We start from the raw sequence: 23,497 nt of genomic DNA, 5'->3' as shown, positions 1-23,497 counted from the left end.
AAACGGCGGGGGGGGGGGGGGTCGATCGTGGGGTAAAGACCCCCGGAAGGCACGTGGGTTGCAGCAGACTTCATCCTCGTCAGACAACGATAATACTCAGCAATACTGATGTATTGCAGGGTATTAGCAGTGTCAGCCTATGCAGATGCATAGGCTGACACTTTGCCTTTAAGATAACATCACAGACGCCATCTTAAAGGTACTGCCTTCAGACTTCTCTGGGGTCCCGATCAGACCCCACAGGTGCTATAGCAGCGATCGGCGACCCCAAAAACGGCACGGGGGGGGGGGAGGATCGTAGGGTAAAGACGGTCGCGTTGACCGCGGCATTTAACGGGTTAAACACTCCGACCGCGGGTGTTAGCCGGGGATGTCAGCCGTAGATTACCACTGACATCCCGCGACCCCCGATGCCGGTTCGGCTCCTGTGCAGAGCTGAACTGGCATTGTCTCTGCGCAGTAGCTGTACTGCGCAGAGCGCTATTCGCGGGACTCAGCGCAGTACAGCTACGGCGCAGAGCGCTAAGGGGTTAAGCTAATTATGTTCATATTGGGGCTCATTTACTAAGGGTCCACTGACCGCACTATCGTCGAAATATCCGACAGTTTCAGATGTGGGCCGCATTTAGAAGGGGATTGTGCCGGACGTGATCAGATTTTGGCGCATTGGCGCCAGCTTTCAACCGACAGAAATCTGGGACGATCCAACGGATTCAAACTAAGCACGGGATTTAACATTCAAAATTGTGTCGCAAGCCAAGCATTTACATGCACCGGGAAGAAGAAGGTGAACTCCGGCGGACCTGAGCAGGGAGCGCCACATGCAGGATCTCGAGCACAGGATCTACGTGGGTCGCAGTAGACTTCATCCTCGTCAGACAACGCACCTTGGGGATCGCACACAGATCAGGTAAGTAAATGTGCCCCATTGTGTTTACAAAAATGCAATGGTACAAATTGCAAAGTGACAGGGATGCTAACTTGATGGAAATGTGAGCACAGTGTAAACGCATACGCATTGTCAACACACATGACAGTGAAAAGAGATCAAAAGTAGTGAAATGCATAGAGGAACACAGTGTTCTATTAAGCCTGTGGTTGAGATATAAACATGTTGGCATGGACTGAGCAGAATGAGCAGTTCCAGTCACTACATATAAGCTGCTGTCTGTGTAAAAATCATACAAGCAGCAGCTACACAACTTCCTGAAATCCTCCTCCCATAGAGTAAGTAGAGACAGGGCAAAAACTTATATCATGCCTGCCTACTGATGCAGTTCTCTGGTGTTCATCTCCTCTTCTTCAGGCTACAGTCACGTTGGTATGTCGAGGAGAGAAGCAGAGGGGTGAGCTGTCACATACTTCCTTGGCAGGGGAAGCATGGTTTACTATGTTAACTGTCAGCATCTGCTCGAGACTGCAGAGCCCTGACAATGTCAGGTTATCACATTGCTCCCAACATTTCTGGAAGGGAAAGAGGGACAAAATGGCGGCATGCGCAGAGATTTCCTCTGAGCCACACCCCAATAACATGCTGGTCACGCCCAAAATTTTTACCATAATAATAATCAACGTCTCAATAATAAAAATAATATTAAATACATTTTTGCCCTGCCTGGACTCAGTGGTTCACTTGCCATAGAGAGACAAAGCCTCTAACCACTAGGCTATGGACTCAGTGAATGACTGTCAGTGGTTTGTTTGTAACTAAGAGCTGTTACCTGTTAATGTTACAGTGTGACACAGACTTAATGCCCTGGTATAGAGAGAGGGATTTTCTCAGAGATTATTATTGTAATTATTATTGTAATTAACCCCTAGTTTTCAGATTAATGACCAGACTCGATTTTTCAAATCTGCCCCACGATAATTGGTTATAACTTCGGAACACTTTAACATATCTAGGTGATTTTGAGAATTGTTTTTTTCGTGACACACTGTACTTCATGTTAGTTGTAAAATCTAAGTGATAAGTTTTGCATTTCGGTCTGAAATAAAGTGCAAATTTGGCAAAAGTTTGTAAAAATTCTTCATTTTCCAAGTTTATAATGTTCTGTTTTAAAACTACCCAAAAAGCTTGATAATTAACATTTACGGAATGTCTGCTTTATGTTGAGATGATATTTTATGCGTCCTGTCATTTTTCTAGGATGTTATGAGGCGCAGAACTTTAGGTGCAATTTTTCTCATTTTCATGAAAATTGCCAAAACTCACATTTTGAGGGACAACTCAGCTTTCAAGTGACTTTGAAAGGCCTAAATAATAGTAAAACCCCATAAATTACCCCACTATAGAAACTTCCCCCTCAACATATGTAAAACAACTTCTATTGAGTCTATTAACCCTTTAAGTGTTTCACATTGGTTAAAACAATATGGACCTGCGATTTAGAAATTTTAGAATTTTTGGGAAAATACATTCATTTAGGCCAAAACTGACCATTTCATAACCATTAAATGATGAAACGCTCTGCAACATTTGATGCCCAATCTCTCCTGAGTGTACTTATACCCCATATTTGGTGGTAAACTGCTGTATGGGCGCACGGCCGGGCGTAGAATGAAAGCAGCGCTATTCACAGCAGATTTGTATTGTCACATTGTACAAGCTATAAATTCAAATTTTTTTGGTAATGTGAACATATGAGGCTAATTATTTGCAGGATGAGATACAATGTATAGATAATTAATTTTGGGGGGGTCTAAAGCTTATTCATGAGATTTTATCAACTATTTCAAGGGGGACACAAACAAAATCATCAATTTTTATTTTGGATTTTTAGCACTTTTTTCCCCCGCTCAACGTAACGTAAAAATAATTTTTTACCTTTAGTCTCCGGTTCACTATGATTTCAGTGATACCTCATTTATCTTTGCTCAATTTTGCTAAATTCTTTGCTCAATTTTACTGAGCAAAACCAATATTGAAGGAAATCACATTGTTTTAACTATCGACAACTTTTCAGGGCTGCCATAACTTCTTTATTTTTCTGTTGTCAGATCTGGTTGAGGGCTTATTTTTTGCGAAAAGAGTTTTCAGTCATATCATATTAGGGAACGTTTCTTTTTTTGAAAATTTTTGAAAAGTTGTATATTATGGGAAGTTTTTCATGTTTTTCTTTTTAGGTCGTTCACCGAGCGGGTTCAATATTGATTTAGATTTATTGTACAGATTAATATGGACGCGGTGATACCAAATATGTACTTTTTTGTGTTTTATATACTTTATTTGCATTTTATGTGTAACTGGGGACATTATGGGACTTTTATTTTATTTATTTATTTAATCATATTATAAAATGACTTCTTTCTACTTCTTGGCTTGAACAAGCGTTCATCCGATCGCTTTACACTGCAATACAGTGCTGTGCTCAGTTACATACAGCCAGGAGGCAGAACCCGGCGGGGACCGAAGCCGATGGCCTCGGGGCACTCGCCAGACCCCGGGGCTGCGGTAGTAGGAATCGGATCCCCCGGTAAGCACACCAGGGGGTCCAGAACACAGTGGGGACACTTACACACGCCGCATTCATGCTTGACCATGGCGTGCAAGGGGTTAAACACCCGGGATCAGAGTTTTTACGATGCTGGGTATTAGTGCCGGGTCTGGGCTGTTCACAGCCCGACACCGGCACCAGATAGATCCAATGTCCCAAAATCTTCTTCTGATGTGCCACCATTGAAAGGCATTGCATCAGAAGAAGTACCCTTAATGACCGATATAGAATCCCGATACGGCGGTCATTAAGGGGATAATGAGATAATTATTATTATTATTAATTAATAATAATTGTCTCCATAATAATAATGAAAAAATTATAATAATTTTCTCAATAAATACAATAATAATCTGTGAGAAGATTCCTCTTTCTTTACCAACACATGGAGCCTGTGTCACAGTGTAACAGTAACAGGTAACAGCTTTTAGTTACCAAAAATCCACTGACAGACATTCCCTAAGCCCATAGCTTAGTGGTTAGAGCCCCTGTCTCTCTCTCTATGGCAGGTGGAGCTGTGAGGTCTGAGTTCAAATTCCAGGCTGGGCAGAAATGTATTTAATTAATTTAAATAAGAGCTTGTGTCTGGGGAAGCCCTAGGTAGACACCATATATGGCCAGATGGTGATGTCTCCCTGATGACGTGGTCCCTGCTCTCCGCTAACTTGACACATCTTTCAAAAGGATTCCCTGCCTCATGTCTGTAGAAGCCATTCAGTACTATGAGTTCTGGCTTTGAAAGGAAATACTATGCGGACACAGAGTTGGACAACCCCAGCCAGCGCGGGACCTGGAGGGAATATCCGGGACAATCTCCCAGCTGCCCGTGATGTGGGGCAGAGGTAAAAATATACTGTCCTTGCAAATCCTGGACGGTTGGGATCTATGTTATCATACGGACACTTTGAAACAACCTTAAGCCACGGGTCCTGGACAACAGCCCTACCCGCTTATATGATCATCCTCCATTGGTGGTAAGAGACCAAGTCATTAGGGAGAAGTTCATTACTGTTACATAGGAGGTCAGGAATGGTGGGTGAGGGTCCACTGGAGGGTCTCCCAATGAATACTTGGACTTATGGGCTAGGCCTTGCCTTAAAGAGAACCTTACAGGCAAATTAACCACCCACTATCAGGCACAGCCACACACCCCACACCCCCAGTGCTTGACAGACAGCCTGTATAATGATGTGACACTCCTGATGCTGGCTGCCATGTCCCCTGCAGCCCATTTCTGTATGAGATACTCCTATACACATGACTCACAGCCTCTATATTGATGTGACACTCCTGGTGCTGGCTCCTTTATGTGCTTCCTGGTTCTGGTTGCCATGTCCCCTGCAGCCTGTGTGTGTATGAGATGCTCCTATACACACAACTGCAACTTGTAACAGTTTTATGAGCCTTACATTCTGCTACTCCTATACACTACTTGTGTAGCTGATGTCTGTGTCTTTCAAACAAGCACTAGCTATGCTTTACTATACATTACACAGAGACATGTGTAGGTGGAAGAGAAGAGATGGGTAACAGGGGTGACATCGATAGAGGAAGCCACAGCGCGCCAGGAAATCCAAAGTATAAAGGCTTTATTTACATAGAAGGCATAAAATTCGCGACGTTTCGATTCGCAATGAATCTTTCTCAAGAATGAAAAACATGGCCGATATAGGCCCATATATATACACAGGTGTGTGATGACATCATTTCCTTTACTTTAGTGATGCAATATGCAAAACATACGAAAGTGAAAATATATACAAATGCAGAATATTACAGTGCAATAGTGTACACGAAGACGTTTTAACAATTCATATCAGTATAAATATGTAATTAGCATATCTCATGTGAATTATATATAAAAACAGCGTGTCAGTGTCCAATTCCATGCTCGATTTGTATACGCATGCGTGGCTATTCTCGTAGTCATGGCGATCAGAGTTGGCCACGAGGTCCGTGTATGTAGGACAGCCTCCTTTCTGCTGATCATGTGACTGTCTTACGAACTCCTGATATAGCTACGAGATTCCAGTTATGTAACAACAAGTGGGTATAGTCACTACAAGCTTAAAGGGGTTATCCGGGTTTAAAAAATTTTTTATGTCCGGGCTGGGGAGGGCAATTTAAACATAATAAACATGTACTTACCTCCTCCGGTGCTGCCGATGTCCCACGCCGCGGCCCGTCTTCTCCGTGCGCCGGTTTCATTACACCGGCGCACAGGGAGCTTCCGGCCGGCCGGAAGCTCCCATGCGCACCATCTCCCAGCGCTTACAACGCTGAGAGATAGGGACGCATGGGAGGAGCCGTCCACATCGCGGACCGGAAGCTCCCTGTGCGCGGCTTCCGTGCCCCTGTTTGTTTACAGGGGCACGGATCGAAGTGACCGCGGCGCGGGACATCGGCAGCACCGGAGGAGGTAAGTCCATGTTTATTATGTTTAACTAGCCCTCCCCAGCCGGGCCATAAAAAAAAAATTTAAACCCGGATAACCCCTTTAATAATACGAGGAATAAAGAGGAGAGTTATCAACTTCATGACCAGTATAACCCTAACCCTATCATAACCCTAACCCTAAGACTAGACAGTACCACATCTCCTCGCAATTCCCCAACCAGTAACCCATATAGGTCAATGGTACCCAACGCTTATAGTGCATCCCGTAATTTGTGCCAAATTTGTCCGAAAACACGGACCGGCCACCATGGACGGGTAGTGTGCTAGCTTATTTGTACTCGACCATCAGTCACTCATACAGATGTGTACCGTCCTAGGTTCTTAGCACCAAACTACATGAACTCACGTACAGGTTTTGGATTGCTGTCTTTCCTTCCCTCTAACAGGGGTGACATCACTTTCTCTCTCCATTAAAATAATAAAGAAAATAAAGAAAATATGATTTGAGAGTGATTGATGTATGAATTAACTACATAAAGGCTGGGATGGAATCCTTGTTAACTGCTCTAACAGTTAGTAGTGACAGAATTAGTTATAGAGACCCAATTACAGGTGTTCTTTAACTATGAAACTGGGATGGGCCCATGCCTGGAAAGCAGCCCCCACCCAGGGCCGGCTCGGGCAAGTGCCAGGGCCGGCCCGGGCATTCCCGGGCAAGAGCCAGGGGCCCAGAGCTGCAGGGAGGCCCACATAAGGCTGTAAATAAGGAATCCATGAGGTTGAAGGGGGCTGTATCTAATGAATCCACAGGGTGTGAGGGGGGCTTTATATAAAATACCCACGAGGGGACTGTTTGGAATGATAAACTAAAGAAAATTTTGGGGAACAGGAGACTGTTTGAGTTTCAGAATTTTTAATGTCGTCACGTGAGTTTACTGCTAAGGGGTCTGTTGAGGCTCGGTCACCCAGGGGCCTAATGAAACCAGGAGCCCATCAACCTGTTCCGAAGTAAAGAGCAGCATATTTAAGACTGGCTTTGAGGGATAAATCCTTCCCTCGCTTAAGTTGGACAACTTTAATGTAAAATTAAGCTCTAGAACTTTTAATTCTTTCTGTATACATCCTCTATAGCATATTTTGATAATCCTGACTAGGATTTATCACTTACAGTAAGCTTCTACTGTCTATATTCTATATTCTACATTAGTGAATATATAAGATACATATCTGTTTGTGAAGCATTCAGTACATTGCATTTCTTCAAAGTGCACATATCTATAAGCTCTAACATTTATACTAATCAAGATATAATCTTGGCCTCTTTTATGATAGCACTCAGCGCATGATGAAGGAAAGAGGAATGACAAGGAAACATTACATGCAGTGGATAGTATTTCATTCTGATTACTGGAAAGCTTGAAAGAAAATCAAAATTCATTTCCTTCAGAAAATGTTTGGTAGAGGTCATGCTGATATAATTTTAGCACTATTTTAGCACTATGATACTCGGTATGGTACAGCTGTTAGGCTGGGTCCACACTCTGTTTTTAAATTCACCTGTAAGAATACATCAGGAGGATTCCTGACCTTTAATTCTTCTTCTAGTTGTACGTGCATCTTGGTATTATAATTCCTAGTGCCTCTCCAGTTACAGCAGTGAATAATTTCAGACCAAACTAGGGTAACTGACCTAAAAAAATGTTGGAAAACAAGAAAAATCCTGTCTCATGAGGGAGATAAGCTCACTTGGCTTATTGCAGCCGAGGTCGCTACCATCCGCATGGATGATAATGACCACTAGGTCCTGAGAACTGCAGATGATCTGCACTGGCCGCATGGCGCGTATATAACACTAATGCACACATGCATCTGTAAGCCCCAGGTTTAGATCGCATGGACAAACTGCTGCTCTATGTTCCACCCAGTGAACAACAAAAATGGCCCACACTCCAAATATGCTTGCAAGGTCCTGAAAAAATAACGAGTAAAAAATATGGAAGGGAAAAAAGGGGGAATATTAAAACAGAGGATTAAGATGGGGACAGATATAGGTTTTGAAACAATTGGACTTCCATTAGAATTCACTCTTCATCTAAATTTACCTAGCTCTTTTTTAGGTGCTAAGCCCAGGGGGGAAAGGGGTCAGCCATCCTGCCTAAAACCACTTTTTCATTAATTTTTTCTAGGGCTAGCGAGGGATTTTCATGATCGGAAAATAGGTTGCTACATTAACCCACGACCTAGGAGGGATGATGAGTAATGTAAAAGCTGGAACAAACCATCCTCAAGAAGCCTTACTTCCTTGGATATAGGTTTAGTCAGGGAGTTAGTCTGTTCAATGGTGTTCCAAGACTGGGCGGGGGGAGGGGGGTTACCTGCGAGATACTGCTTGTTGCGATGGAAGCAACACAGGGCTGAATAATTGCCTCCACAGATTGAAAATTTGTGTCTGAATTTGCATGAGGTGTAGAATCTGTAGTGGCCTTCATTGTATAACCAGCAGGTTCCAGTTGGTTTGTGTACCACAGGGTTAAACTGAGTCTTCCACGGGGTGGGCCTGGGAACTGGGGGCACTGGGAACACTCCGCTAGGATAAGCTGTAACCAAACGTTACGTCACTTTTCACGCACAACCTATATTGGGATTAAGAGGGAAGCGGCAACAAAATTCTATGTTGTACCGTCACCAAGCCAAACCCCCATGAAGCTTAAAAGCACTGAGCATTGTGTCCCAGTAAAAAAAAGGGCAGGGGCAGAGGCTGGAAACTTTTGCGTGATTATGGAATCAAGGACAGCAAAAGCCTGCAACCAATTGTGAAGTGTTTTAGAAATTTTGAGTTTCTTTTCTGAGCCCTTTTGAGCAAACCAACATGTAAGTGTGCTTGGTTTACAATCCTTCATCCCCGTAGTAGATTTCCTTTAATACTTAGATTTTAAGCCTTTTTTTCTTCTTCCATTACTGTAGCCCTATAAGAACTTATTTTTTACAAACTGACCCCATGCTGCAGGTAAATCTCTGTCAGCAGGAAGGAGGATAAGGAAGGGGGGAAGAGTTGTTGGAAGCACTGAAGTAAGATAATAAAAATGACACAAGGACTCAGACAGCCACGTAAACATTTTGCTTGTAGGGAGCATATAAATTAAAAAGTGAGTGGAACTAGTAATTTTACTTGGGAATTAGTATTAAAAAGGCTATGGAAACGCATCAATAGATGAAAATGTGAAATCCTAATGACAGGTTCACTTTAAAAATCCCCCAGTAGTCAAAAGCTATGGGAAAGATGGTAGCGAAAAATTTGTATATACGGCATGTCTGCCCTTTTTATATCAGGAAAAGAATTTCAGCTGAGGTTTTAAAAGCCTTTTCAAATCCCTTGTTCTAATAAATGTAGGAAAAGAATGCATACAGTTATGACATAGTTGATATAAATTCTGACTTGTAATCTTCTTAGGTTATTATACTGCTGTTTCCTTTCAGTGTATTCATTGTTGCTCTTTGGCATTTTTCATCTGTACTGCCAGATGCTTTCTACTGTAATGCTTCATGTTTAGATCAGCCACCAAAGAATACATTAGTTAAAATGTAGGATTTTTTTTTTCATCATTACCTTTCTTTTATCTATATTGCATAGCTTGTTTTCCTATTTTCACAACGCAAGTTTAACTAAGATTTTCAATTAGCATTTTTTCCTGCTAAGGATTTTCACCACACTGTATACATATAGGGTTACATGTATTGCCAAGTTACACAAAACTAGAAGGAAAAGCCAGGTATTTTCAACTAGTAAACAGATGGTATTGTAAATATGGTTAAACTGACACTACTACACGCAAGATTAGACTGGCGTGATAGTCCCACTGCTTGCAACGAGTGTTGTCAAGAAACACTGAAAAACATTACTGAATAAGGCAATGCTGGTAAAACACAGATGCCAAAGGCATACATAAATCGTCCATGCCACATAAAATATAGTTCCAGTTTTTTTTTTCAACTCTTACATGAGTAATTACCAATATAGACACAGACAAAACGGTTCCTATTACCAAAAAATGGAGCTGCAATCTCATTAACTTCATATGCCATCTAAACATACTATACATACAAATGGATAAACCATGCCCCCCTATCTGACTAACCAAACAAGTATGGATCATCAAAAGCTATTACTTTCTTCTTTCTTTGTACAGTCTTAAGTGAACCCAGGGTTTGATACTTTAATTTCTTCTTCTCATTACCCTAAACTTTTATATACTTTTTTTTTTTATTGCACAATCACTTATTCCTCCCTAATGCACAATGTCCCTGTGTCTTTGTCTCTCCTTCTCTGCTCCATCTCCTTCTCCCTTCATAGACACATAGGGAGACATTTATCAGGGCTTCCATGCCAGAAAGCTGGCGTAGAACATTCACCTTGGACGTTTGCTACGCCAGGTAGCAGTTTAGCGCTGTGTTGGCCCCCGGCAGCCAACTGCTGGATACATTGGCAGGCCTAAACTTCCTGATGTAGCTGGTGTCACCGGAAGGCGGAGCTTCTATCATACTTCGGAATAAGATAAATCTCCCCCATAAAGTGCAAACTGTTTTCATAAGATGTAAGCAGTAATAAGTTGAGCAGGTAAGATAAAGGTTAATAGGAGTTGATAGAGACATGTTCCTGTGATAAGCTATTTAACCTTTCTTACATTCACCTGAACTATCAATTTAGTTACTTTTCAATGCCTTAAAGGATGTTAATGCACGTCCAAGTTGGTGGGTAATTCCCTGCACTGCTATCACCCTGAAAACAGTCAATAGTGACAGCAGTGCGATCCTGGCTGTTTAACTCTTAAGGTACCATGGTCAAACATAATTGCAGGCTGACTAATACATTGCCTCATGGACAGTTAGCGTTACAAGACCTTCTAACTTTGAAATTTTATGGATAGGAACGGCAGCTAAAGAGGTAAAAAACATGAACCAATGGGGCTTTATCTTACATTTCTAAAAAGTGGTGAAAACTTTAAAATGGAGATATATTGGTAAATTACTGAATATTCAGCATGAACACATACACATACATTGCAAAAACATGAGGTAAAGTGGCCAACAAATTTAAAGAGCTTTTCATAAGTTTATAAGTTATCCCCTGACCACAGGATTGGGGATAACAAAGTGATCAAAGAGGGTATGACTGCTGGGACCTCCAGCAATCACAAGAACAGGGTGGAGTGGTAGGTCAGGTGTACCAAGAGTGTCTACTCCATTCTACCCTATGGGAGAAGCCAGTACATGTTGATCCTGTCACCCCATCAGTAAGTGAGAATGAGATCCTTGTTCTCTGGCAGACCCTCACCGATCACCTTGGGACAGCCACTTTAGAACTAACCTTTAAACAATATGTTCTCTCATACTCTCTTTACACAGACATCACTATAAACATAAAATATCCAGTTTATCACTGCCACCCATTATTACTCTTTCATTAATGCACCCTTTCACAACAACTTTCTTCTTCTAGACTCCTTTCTCACTGATATCTATCTGTAATGAAGATTTAAGCCAGGCCCTTAATATACATGAGTGATTTACATCTTGAGTGCTAGAAGTGCTGAGAGACAAATCTAGAAAGTCAATGTTGAAAGCATTTCAATGTATCCACTTACTCAACAAATACAATATAGTGTTAGTGCAGCACAATAGTAATTGGACATAGCTGCATTCTACTATCCCAAAAGTTGTATATGAAAGTGATTGCAATGTTTTATTCAGGTGTCACTAGAAATGTGTGTTCTAGTCCTACAACCCTTTCCTCTGAATGGCAGAGTGTCACAGGAAATAGACCCCAACATTCTGATAATGATAGGAGGATTGAAGGATAGGTCATCAGTTTTGTAGTACCATAACACCGGTTGTAGCATATGTGGCATAAGTTTATAATGTTATCAGAAAATCAATTAAACTACAGTAGTTTTACTGTGGTATGTGGACTGTAATATAGGCCCCATGCATACAACCATATAAAAACGGCCGTATATACGGCCCGGAATACGGACCCATGCATTCCAGTGGGCTATACGGCCATCCATGTACATGGCCATATTGTCCACCGTACTTTACCGCAAACAAGCCATATAAAAATATAGAGCATGTCCTATTTTCCACCATATTTCCGTTCTGTACGGCCCATTGATAAAAATGGGAACAAAAATACAGGCTCAATACGTGCTGCATGCGACTGGGCACCGTATGCTGCCACATATACATGCGGTATCCAGAACCAGTGGGAGGTGCATTCTGTCGGCCAGCCAATAGTCAGCCATCCAACATCTGCCAGCCCACCTTACTTCTATACAGATATGGTACAGATGCAGTGCAATACGTTGATATAATGTTGCAATACGTCCCATATTTACAGCCAGAATACAGCCGTATATACAGGACAGAAAAGACCATACAGTTTTGTGTATGAGGCCCTAAATTGTGCAGAATCGCATAAAATTTTGAATACTTATCTTGAATACTAATCTCTACTCCTACACATGGATCTAATTTAGTGCACCTTTCTGCTTCTCCAAGCAAAGAAATAACAGTAGTTGTACTTCAACTAGAAGCACATTGCTAAACCTGACACGTCCCCATCGCTTCTGATTCAGCATGTATATTGTGCCGAATGGTGTGATAAAGCTTGCTCTACATTTGGTTAAAAGCTTTTTAATATTATATAATAAATTATATATATGTAACTTAAGGAAAAACATACAGTAAGCTCAGAACAAATGTTCTCATAAAAAAAGAGATGGTGGTGACTTCAAAATCCAAAGATCTGTTTGAAACAATAAGTCAGACATGCAGTCCTAATAAAAGAAAGGCTCCATCAAACAGGAATTGATTCTCTTGATACAGAAAGAATTAATTGAGACATATAATGTTGTTATTCATTTGTTACAAATATTGGTCTGCGGCACTATTTTAGCACCATGAATTTTTGGAGTTAGTATTTCTAGTTGTGTTCCTTTCACTCCTAATATTGTATTAGTAATTCATCATATTGGATAGAATGGTCCACAGAATTAATGTTTCACTGGTGCAGTAAATGCTGAACACAATATTAGCATAAGGAGATACTATAGTTATACTAAGAGTTCAATAGTTTGGTAGAAGGAAAATAAACTTATGTAATGATCTTTTAAAAATACAGTAAAAGCTCCCAAGTAACAAGTTGGTGGAACGAACTTCTGTTGAGTCCACTACGGAGAAATATTTTTCAGACAATCCAGAACTTGATTTTTAAAGCAGTGTGAAAATGTAAATCTCTCTCATAGGCTGGGTCAATTTTGAAGGTTACTGTGTACAATTGAACCATTTACTGAACATGTTTCAGCCTCAGCCTTTAAAGGCTTAAACTTTGAATTCACCTGAATATCTACTGATTTTATCTTTTTAGCTGACATCAACCTCGGAACAGAGGAAGTACATGATGACAAAGGGTGTCACTGCGATGTATCAGTAGAAGATCTTACCCCAGCTCTTAAAACCGTCATCCGAGCAATCAGGTTAGTAAAAAAAAAAATACAGGAATACTGTCACAGGGGCACATGTACCAAACTTTTGGCTTGGCTTTTTTTTTAAATTTTTGAGATTTGCGACTAATTTGCGAATTTATTTCAAAGTTCGCCATTGTCTAATTTTATGCAATGTTCCCTAAGTTATCTCCTGAATCCAGGTGAAAGTTGCGAAATGAGCTTGGAACTGACTGCGACTCTTTGCAATGTTTTAAAAGTCCCAAATTAACTAAAGACCAAACGTAACATGTATCAATAAGGAAAAAAAAATGCTAAGATACATCTGACCAGCTAAAAAGCCAAGAAAAGACCCAAAAAACAGATGGACAAAGTGCGAGTTATGGTACATGTACCCCACAGTGTATTTTATGCTATGAGGAGAATTCAGGATTATGGTCATTGAGTCTGTAAATAACATAAAGGTTGCTTTCCCACAGTCAAAAATTTTAACAATATGAGGTTGTAGATTATTTTAAAGAAAATTCTCAAATTTCAAACCCCTAGTGATGTTAACACAATGTTTAACCCTTTACTTCACAATTTTACTCAGTTGCTGTTTTAGCTCCTATTACTCAGTTATAGTCAGTGTAAAATTCCAGGGTGTAAGCGGGACTCTCTGAGCAGACAATGTGGTTAGATAATCATGGTACAGGTTTATATACATTTTAATTTACCTTCTGAATATTGTACAGGTATCTCACACATAGAAAAAGAGATGAGACCGATGAGAGATGAGATGATGACATTCATGAGATGCATATTACACACAATGACACTCTCCAGCTCTGCTACATCTTTGGTACACACAGTGTAAGATCTGATGTGCCTTCCTTCCCCTCCCTGGGATAAAGAACTTATCTGCCCATAGTTTGTAGCTCTCCTCATTATGTGATGTGTTGTTGTTAGCCAACAAGAAGTCAGTGAGTGTGAGCTTGTTCTGGAATGCAGCAGGGGAGGGTGCTAGAGGCAGGGAGCAGCTCAGCTCTTTCAGACAGAAAAGCAAGATGGCTGCCGACCCTAAAGTCAGAAAATACTGAAATTGTGTATACAAGGCATGATAGAGACATGTTGGAATTATATCTGTGAAATGCTGAACAATGAATTCGAGAATGTGTTAATTTGTTATCATGAGTACATTTGAGATACTTGTCTTCGTGAAAATACCTCTTTAAAGCATCCAACTAAAGCTTTACTTTAAAGGACATCTATCACCAGGATTAAGGATTATAAACCAAGCACACTGACACACTGGTGTGTACCCCCTCTGGCATGATATACTGTTCTTGTAGCTTCTTATGCCCTTGTTTTTAAGAAATAAAGGTTTTAAAAATTATGCAAATGAGCCTAAGAGGCTCATTTGCATAATTTCTAAAACCTAATTATCATAAAAACAAGGTCATAAGAAGCTAAAAGTCTCACTCAGAGACTTAAAGGGGTATTCTCACGAAGAAAAGATTCTTAAATGTACTCAGGATAACAAAATAACACATTCTCTAATTCACTGTTATTAACAAAAATACAGCATTTCACAGATATAAGTCCAACCTGTCTCTATCAGTCCTGGTGTACACAATTTTGGTTGCCCCTGGATGCGACCATTAATCTTCTGACTTTAGGGTTGGCAGACATATTGTTCTTCTGTCTGAGGCTGAGCTCTTCTCTGCTCTCCGCCTCTAGCCCCCACCCTTCTATTTCAGGTCGAGCTCACACAGACACACAATGACTTCCTGCGGGCAAGCAACAGCAGCATTGTGAGGTGAGTAAAGCTACAAGCGACAGGCAGATAAGATCATCTCTGATCTGTCTCATCTCTCTTTGCAAGTGTCAGATATTAGTAGAATGTTCAGAAGCTAAATAAAGGTGTATATAAATCTGTAATCTCACCACACAGCATGGGGGGATCATAATGGGGCAGATTTATCAAGTGTCTGAAAGTCAGAATATTTCAAGTTGTCCATGGCAACCAATCACAGCTCCCCTTTAAAATATTCATGAGCACTGGTAAAGTGAAAGCTGAACTGTGATTGGTTGCCATGGGCAACTGGAAATATTCTGAATTTCAGACTCTTGATAAATCTGCCCCAATGTGTCTGCATAGAGAGTCCTCGCCCAAACTCTGGATTTTTACACTGACCATCACTGAGTGATAGGAGCTAAAACAGCAATAAAACTGAGTAATATAATAAAGAAAGGATTTAAAAATGATCTTTATTGTGTAAACCTCACTAGAGGATTGAAATTTGAGAATTTTCTTTCATGGGCAAACCCCTTTAAATTTCTAGTTATGATGGTCCAATTCACATCCTGTCATAAGACCCCTGATTATTTGGAAGGAGATCATTCTCTTTACAAAGTTAACAACATGGATGTGAACTACATAAAGCCATCTTCCCTATTTAATCTACAAACATTATCTTTCGCTGGACATGTGAGACTAGAGGGATGCTGGTAAATGTGACTGACAGTTCCCTTAAAGCAGTGGTGGCGAACCTATGGCACGGGTGCCAGAGGTGGCACTCAGAGCCATTTCTGTGGGCACTCAGGTTATTAACCCAGGACAGAGTTCACCAGGATCAAATTCACCAAATCTTCCTGCAGTCCCAGGCAACTTAAGAGATGCTGCTCACTAAAACGACACTTTATTGGCTGTTTGGAACTGCAGGTAAAATTAGAAGGTGTGGACTGGGCTGCATTATCTTTGGAGGTCCTACTGCTGGGCAAAACCATTCTTCCTCTACAGAGAGACCTTGGAGAGTAACTACAATGAGAGTCTGAATTTGCCCTTCTTCTTTCAACTGTATTGGTGGCCTCAGGGGCTGATACGATTGAAAGATGTGGAAGAACAGGTAACAATAAATTACTGCTTAAAATGCCATGTTGACACTTCCTGGTAAATAAGTGGATTTTGGTTGTAGCTTGGGCACTCGGTCTCTAAAAGGTTCGCCATCACTGCCTTAAAGGAATTGAAAACGGGTGTAAGACATGACTGACTTTTGGTGTAAATCAAACATTTTAAAGTACAGAAAGTGCAGCATGCTTTATAGAATGATTTTGCTATTGATTGATATGAGTAAAGATTATGGCAGCAAACCCCAGAAATTATTTAGGCTAATATTAGTGGAACACCACATAGGTGTGTTAACCTTATGAAATGTGTTGTAATGTAATGTTGTTAAAAGGACAAACAAGTTTAAGAATTGTAATGGATCTTTTATAGAATTGGTATATCCTACAAATCTGAAAAGTGTAAAGAGTGCTATTTTTGAATGTGAGCATCTGCTCCTTAAAGCACTTCTGGGAACAAGCTATTTTAACTAGCATGTTTAATGTCAGCTTCATAAAAACTCATTAGGACATGTAATGATACTAAAAGCAGCTTATAAGTTTGTTAAAAAATGAGATAGAACTGTAACTTTGTTTTTCGACAAACCCCCCCTACCACCACTAATTTGTAGATTAATATCTCTGTTGCTGGAACAACTGGTTCAGTTAAGGCATGAATCAGCAATCCTCATACCTCTGGCATAAGGCTGAAGAGAGCACGCCTGCAGCCCTTGGCACTCTGGCAACCTGCCCAGTAATAGCTGAACGAATCGGTTCAGCTGAAGTCCATAAGAAGTCTGTAAAACAGACTTTTTCCATTGCCCCTCTCATAGCCTTCTTCACTATCGTTCCTTAGAGGCAAAGGTTCACCCATCTGCAAAAGACTGCATCTAAGAAATTTGAAGAACAATTTCAGAAAAATTTTCCTAAATTTAAAAGTCTTTTAATATCCTACCATAAACAGTATGTAATATCATCAAAATATTCTGAAAATATGGAGAAATCCATTGGTGCAAAGGCCGCCAGTCAATATTAGATGCTAGTTTTGAATAGGCACTTGGGTGGCACTGAATTAAAAATCAGCATGTTTATATTCTGAAAAACGATTGCGTAGGCTCAGTTACACTAAACTATGAAACTAAAAATCCACTAAAAAAGAGCCAGGACAGTTGCACAGCTAAAAAAATCTGCATCAAACAAAAATGGGACAAATTTCTATATTAAAACTGTGCTAGTAATTGATCTCCTCACTGCTCAGACTTAGGCCGCTTGCACACAAATGTTGTGGAGACGGATATCCGGCTGCACGATTTGCAGTTGGATATGCATTCCCTTAGACGCCTATGGTGCCCAGCAGCAGACACGTGAAAATTCAAGGGCAGACTTCAGTGAAAACAATAAATCTCTTTAATAAATAAGTCAAATTTTACAAAATATGCAAAGTTTTAGACCATATATTTATATCTACCAAATGAAGGACAGTAAACTTATCATCCAGGTTGCCCACCATATAGTGGAACAAATGTCTGGAGGTCTAAGCCTATTGCTTCAAAAAGACTACAAATTGTATGTGGGCAGCTATTACCTATTCTTATGCCCTACTATTCCAATGGCTATCTGCGTTAGAAAAACCTTTTGATTATGGCAAAGAGCCAAAACGCCTTAAAAGGGAGTTTGTTTGTCCCAGTTATTGTAATATTTTAACACTTTGCTTTTCAGATAAGATATATGTGCATATGTTGACCACCTTACATAATGATACTTTCCAGTTAAAGAAAATATACTGCTTTCTAAAAGCTAATGTCCCAGATATATTATTGTGTCTGCGCCAGTTTTTTGTTTACGTTTGAGTGAAAAAAGTGTCTTTGGATCTTACACATGTATTTATTATGTCCGTGCACCACAATGGTGTTGCAGTTGCATTTTGTCTGACACTTTTTAAAGCTATGCATCTAAAGTGGCCTGGTAGTGTGTATCCCTAGTTTTTGTCACATTTATTGCTGAGATGTGACACAATTCTGTCGCATGAAGCGAAGTGCACCATGAAAAAATAGGTGCAACTGTCTGTACATCTTTAAAACAGACAAGATTAACTAAAAGTGTGCAACACTATTAAATAATGTGGTGCAACTTGCACAAACAAAGTGCAAACTAAATCTATTCACAGTGCACCAGTTCTATTATATCTGGGCCAACATGTATTGTGTAATGCAAAAAAACATTCGTTTTGGACAGCCTCTCTGAACAAACCTTGAAACAACTCAAAGTTCTGTAAAGATCCTGTGGTTATTAGAAAACATGTCTTTCATATGTCATATATAAACTTAAATACATAAATACACAATTTTTGGTGTTTCAGGAAATTTTTTCATTAAAAAAACGCATTGGAACTATGGAATCTGAAATGGCTTGCACAGTTGTAAAGTCTTTAGGGTGGTTTTAGTGATTATGGCACATGTCACCATATACATGAATTACTTAAAGGGATAAGCCACTTTCAGTAAATAATGGATATTATTTGTGTATTAAAAAGTTATACAATTTTTCAATAAGCTTTCTGTATCAATTCCTCATGGTTTTCTAGATCTCTTCTTGTTGTACTTCTATACAAAGCTTCTCTATTTACTCCCACTGGATAGAAATCTGTCCATGTGATGTAATGGACATGCATGTGCACAAGTTGTTATTATCACTGAGAGTTATAGGAGTTGTGAGATAATAACGGCTCCTGCACTTGCATGTCCATCACATCACCACGATCAGATTCTATCCACTGGAAGTAAACTTAGAAGCTTTCTATAAAAGCAAAGCAAGCAGAGATGTAGAAAAAAGTGTGGAACGGATACGTATGTTTATTGGAAAATTGTATATTTTCCTTAGACAAACAATATCAATTATTTTCTGTAAGAGGACAACCCCTTTAATCTAAAAAATCTGTAGAGGAAAAACAAATACAAGATATGCAAAAAAAATGTATATCTTTGTCTCAAATACATCAATATCCAAAATAAGATCACAAACTATTGCATGTGCTCCTTGCCCAACCTTAAAAATAGCAATGAAAAATGATAGCGAAAAACCAGCTCCCACGCTGTATAAATGTTACACTCACAGAATGTGGTGAAACAATAGAATATCTTCATGGAAGTTTAATTGTACTAAAGTATTAAATTATAAAAAAAAAAGCGACATGAATTGTCTCATTGGCATCACGCTGACCCACAAAACAAAGGTAACATGTCATTTTAATGTATGGTGAACCCCAGTGTATGAGAGTCAAGCTTTTATACACCATCCATACTATCATGCCATTTACTAGCATGCTCAACTTACCAGGCATGTTTTAAGACACAGAACAAGGGTAGCTTAATCCTCCACACCAGTCAGTCTTAATTCTATTGTAATCAGTGCCATCCTTCAGTCTTCAGTCTTGTTTAATCTCTATCACCATTATTGGGTGCACAATACTGACGATAATAATTCCTTTATTTATATAGCGCACACAGATTACGTGGCGCTGCACAGAGATTGCCAAATCAGTCCCTGTCCCCAATGGGGCTCACAATCTAATCAACCTACCAGTATGTTTTGGAGTGTGGGAGGAAACCGGAGGACCCAGAGGAAACCCACGCAAATACGGAGAGAACATACAAACTCTTTGCGGATCTGACCTGAACTACCTGAGGTGTGAACTGGGTCTTATCCTTAGAAAGTAACAAACTGGGAGTCTTTTTAGATAAATTGTGATGGAGACACCAGAGGCCCCCCAATACATGAGATGTAGTGTTGTAAAATGGGTTTTCTCAGGAGTTTTTTACAGCTCCAAACCTCAGTGATTGGCCACCACTGCAGTTTTAATGACCAAATTAGGCTGTTCTACACCGTAGTAACAGGTGGACTGTGCCCGCACAGAAGTTTCAAACTAAAGTGTAGTGACGTATAGCTGAGGGCAGGGCGGATGAGATGACTTTACAGCGTTCTCTAAGATACTGTCCAGGGTTTTTTTAGTTGGTCGGAGGGGACAGATTTCTTTTCAGTGGTGAAATTTTAAAACAAGGGTTATAGCGTGAAAGACAAATAGCTGCTGATCACCTGATTACACAATTGAAGCAAGTTTGGTATTAACCTCAAGCTGCTTTTGCACATGCGGTTTTTGCCCGACAAACTCATTCTGTATGTCTGCTTGATTTAATAGTACGCATGTAGAACTACTGAATCTGGATCCATCTCGGCACAGTCACTGTCCAGGTCAGTGACAGATTATGCTCAAGAAATAAAGAAACATCAGCTCTTCTGCTGGCCCATAAAACGTAATGGATTATACTATAATATAGGCGGTTTGGGCAGTAGCCGGGGGCCAAAGTTTTCTAGAAGCCAATGGCAGTATTAACACAATGAGCTGATGCCAGTTCAGCTTCTAACTGGATCTGGGGCGATATCATAAAACACAGGGTGTCATCTGTAACTTACAGCTATTCATGTGCATAGACTGACTGAGTTACTAATTTGGGTGGTAAGACTATCCGTCTCAAAAGCAGATAACTTAAAAATGTAGAAAATTACTAATTTCTCCCAAAATTTACTACAAACGTGAATTACAATGTTTCATGAAAAAAAACAATATCACAATCATTTTGGTAAATGAAAGATTTCAAAAGTTAACCATATAAAGAGACACATGCCAGATAACAGAATATGGGGCTGAGCCTTAACATACAAACTGGCTGCATCTTGTAGGGGCCAGTGCTCCCCTGCCCACAAATTCTGATTACCTTAGCACATACAAAAGAAGATGGGTTTCACTGTGCTTACTCTGGTGGCCTCGGCCGATCAATGTCATATATAATATCCCACTTATTTAAATATCTATGATTTTATGCTTCGGCATTGAGTGATTCCTAAATTATGTGGTAATTGTGTGCTCACGGCTTCAATTATCAAATTCCATAGGATGCAAGAACAATGATCCTAGAACAATATAGCTTAGGCTACATTCACACGATGTGCCCCTCTCCATAGCGATATATGGTGTACGCCATATTCTGGGGAAAGATAGATATGTCCTATCTTTCTCCCGGCTACGGAACGGTACGTGTTCGGCATCGTACAGCTCCTGTACGGCACCGTGAGCCCATTGCTGTCTACGGGGGACGTATATATGTCCCCCATATGGTCATGTGAATATAACTTTACAAAAAGAAGATAATACAACATTCATTTTATTCAGCACTGACACATACACAGGACTGGTTCATGTTAGCCTTGTGTGTGCTGCCCTCTTGTGATAGTTTAGAAAAAGACTTCTGGTTTGAAAGTAACATTATGGAAAATATTCAGGGCAGATAATTTATTAATCTAAGGGCCAGTTCACATCTTAGTTGTTTTATCAGCTTTGCATTAAACATTGTGAGCCAAACAGAGAACAGGTCCAAATCTTTCCATTAAACCTTATCTCTGAGTTGTCTCCACACCTGGTGTTAACTATATAACTGATGCATAAAAATTGATGAAATAAAAGATACGCTGCTGCTCTTTTACATCTTTGCTAAATAAAATTTAAAAAGTAAAATAAGTAATGCTGTGCCATTTTCCTACAGAATCATGAAGTTCCATGTAGCAAAGAGGAAGTTCAAGGAAACCTTGCGCCCTTATGATGTGAAAGATGTGATTGAGCAATATTCTGCTGGCCATTTGGATATGTTATGCAGAATAAAGAGTCTCCAAACAAGGTTAGTGAAAAGCATGTTGTATAATAATGGTATATTTGTATAACTATACTATAATGAAAGGGTTAAAAACTTAAAAAGGCCTTTTTAATACTTTGTTAACAATATGTTTTTATGTGTCTTTCCAAGCTGAAACCCAGGCAAGAGGAATATGGAAACGACTTCCTTCTTGGCTCTTTTTTAAAATAGAAACCAATTAAAACCTATTCACACATAATATTTTGGAAAACTTTCTGATATATTTCAGTACACACAACACATTTTGTTGAGTTTGCCTATTAAAGAAGTTAAAGGTGTTGTCTCATTTCAGCAAATAAATATTATTCTTTGTATGATGATAAGTTATACAATTTCTTAACATACTTTCTGTACCAATTCTTTGTGGTTTTCTAGATCTTCCTGCATTTTATAGGAGGCTTCCTTCCAAAGAATAAAAATCTGTCCATAGTCATGTGATGTCACACGGGTGCACAGATTGTTATAACTCTGATTACTAACAAGCCATGCAGCTGTGTGACATTACATTAGCATGGACAGATTAGTATCTACTGGAAGTAAACAATAAAGCATTTTAACCCCTTAATGATGAGGCCTGAAAAGGCTCTAGTGACCAGGCATTTTTAGTGAATTTTCGTAAGCACACGTTTAAGGGCCATAACTTGTTTTTCTTGCATGCTACCTTAACTTTTTTATGGTGTTTTTTTTGAGACACATAGAGTTAGTTCAAAAGGTAATAAAAGTTTAAACATTTTTGTTTTCATTCTTATTTGGGGTTAAAAGTGGGAAAAAGTTTTTTCTGCAATTGATAGTACTTTTTTAAAAAAAATTTCAAATAAACTCAAAATTAACATAATTAATGAATTCCTTATTTTTTTTCGGTCGTTTTGATATGTATATACTCCCGGGCAAACAGAGCGACTATGGCAGTGTTTTTTGTAGTGTAGAGGGGGATTTTTATTTATTATATGGGGAAATGTCATTGTATTTTCATAAATATTTTCACCTTTTTTCTCGCATCTCCCTTCTCCCTAGGGTTTCCGGGTGTGTCTGACACCCGGAGACCAGGTCCTGCTCCCACGACAGGGTGGGAGCAGTAGAAAACAGCAGAGATGTCTAAGGATGTCACTGCAGACTCGGGACCTGCGTCTGCTGACGTCTTAAGTCCCAGACGAGTTAAGGCCCTTTCTACACACTATATATGGCAGCTGTATGCTAGCCGTACGAACGGCAGCTGGCATATGGCCGCCATAGAAGTGCATGGTATGGTGAGCAGACACGTGTAATGCCATTCACTGACAGCTATCTCTGTATGTACAGCCATCTAGTCAAGGTAAGACTGCTCCCATTATAACTAGATGGCTGCACATAGTATGAACTACAAGAAATCTAAAAACATGATGTGGGATTATGTGTTAACACATAATTAATGTTAAGGGGGCTGCCTTTCAAGGTATCAAAAGGAGGCATTGTTTTCCATTTAACACCTTGGAAAATGTATTTGCATACTTCCCAG

General features: G+C 39.8%; 1 protein-coding gene across 3 annotated transcripts in view; it reads left to right on the top strand.

Moving 5' to 3' along the window:
* KCNQ5 (potassium voltage-gated channel subfamily Q member 5) overlaps positions 1 to 23,497 on the top strand; it is a 386,226-nt gene that overhangs the window by 354,060 nt on the left and 8,669 nt on the right. For 2 of the 3 annotated variants that reach the window (XM_072142130.1, XM_072142131.1), the window contains 2 exons: positions 13,318 to 13,426; positions 21,856 to 21,987. In XM_072142130.1, coding sequence (XP_071998231.1) covers positions 13,318 to 13,426; positions 21,856 to 21,987 — 241 coding nt within the window. Of the gene's footprint in view, positions 1 to 5,030; positions 5,061 to 13,317; positions 13,427 to 21,855; positions 21,988 to 23,497 lie in introns of all 3 variants that reach the window. The other variant, XM_072142132.1, reaches the window with a different exon arrangement.

Source organism: Engystomops pustulosus, chromosome 3, assembly GCF_040894005.1.
Source record: "Engystomops pustulosus chromosome 3, aEngPut4.maternal, whole genome shotgun sequence".
In the NCBI taxonomy this organism is placed as follows: Eukaryota; Metazoa; Chordata; class Amphibia; order Anura; family Leptodactylidae; genus Engystomops; species Engystomops pustulosus.
The sequence above is the reverse complement of the archived record's forward strand: the minus strand, read 5'-3'. Positions and strand labels throughout refer to the sequence as shown.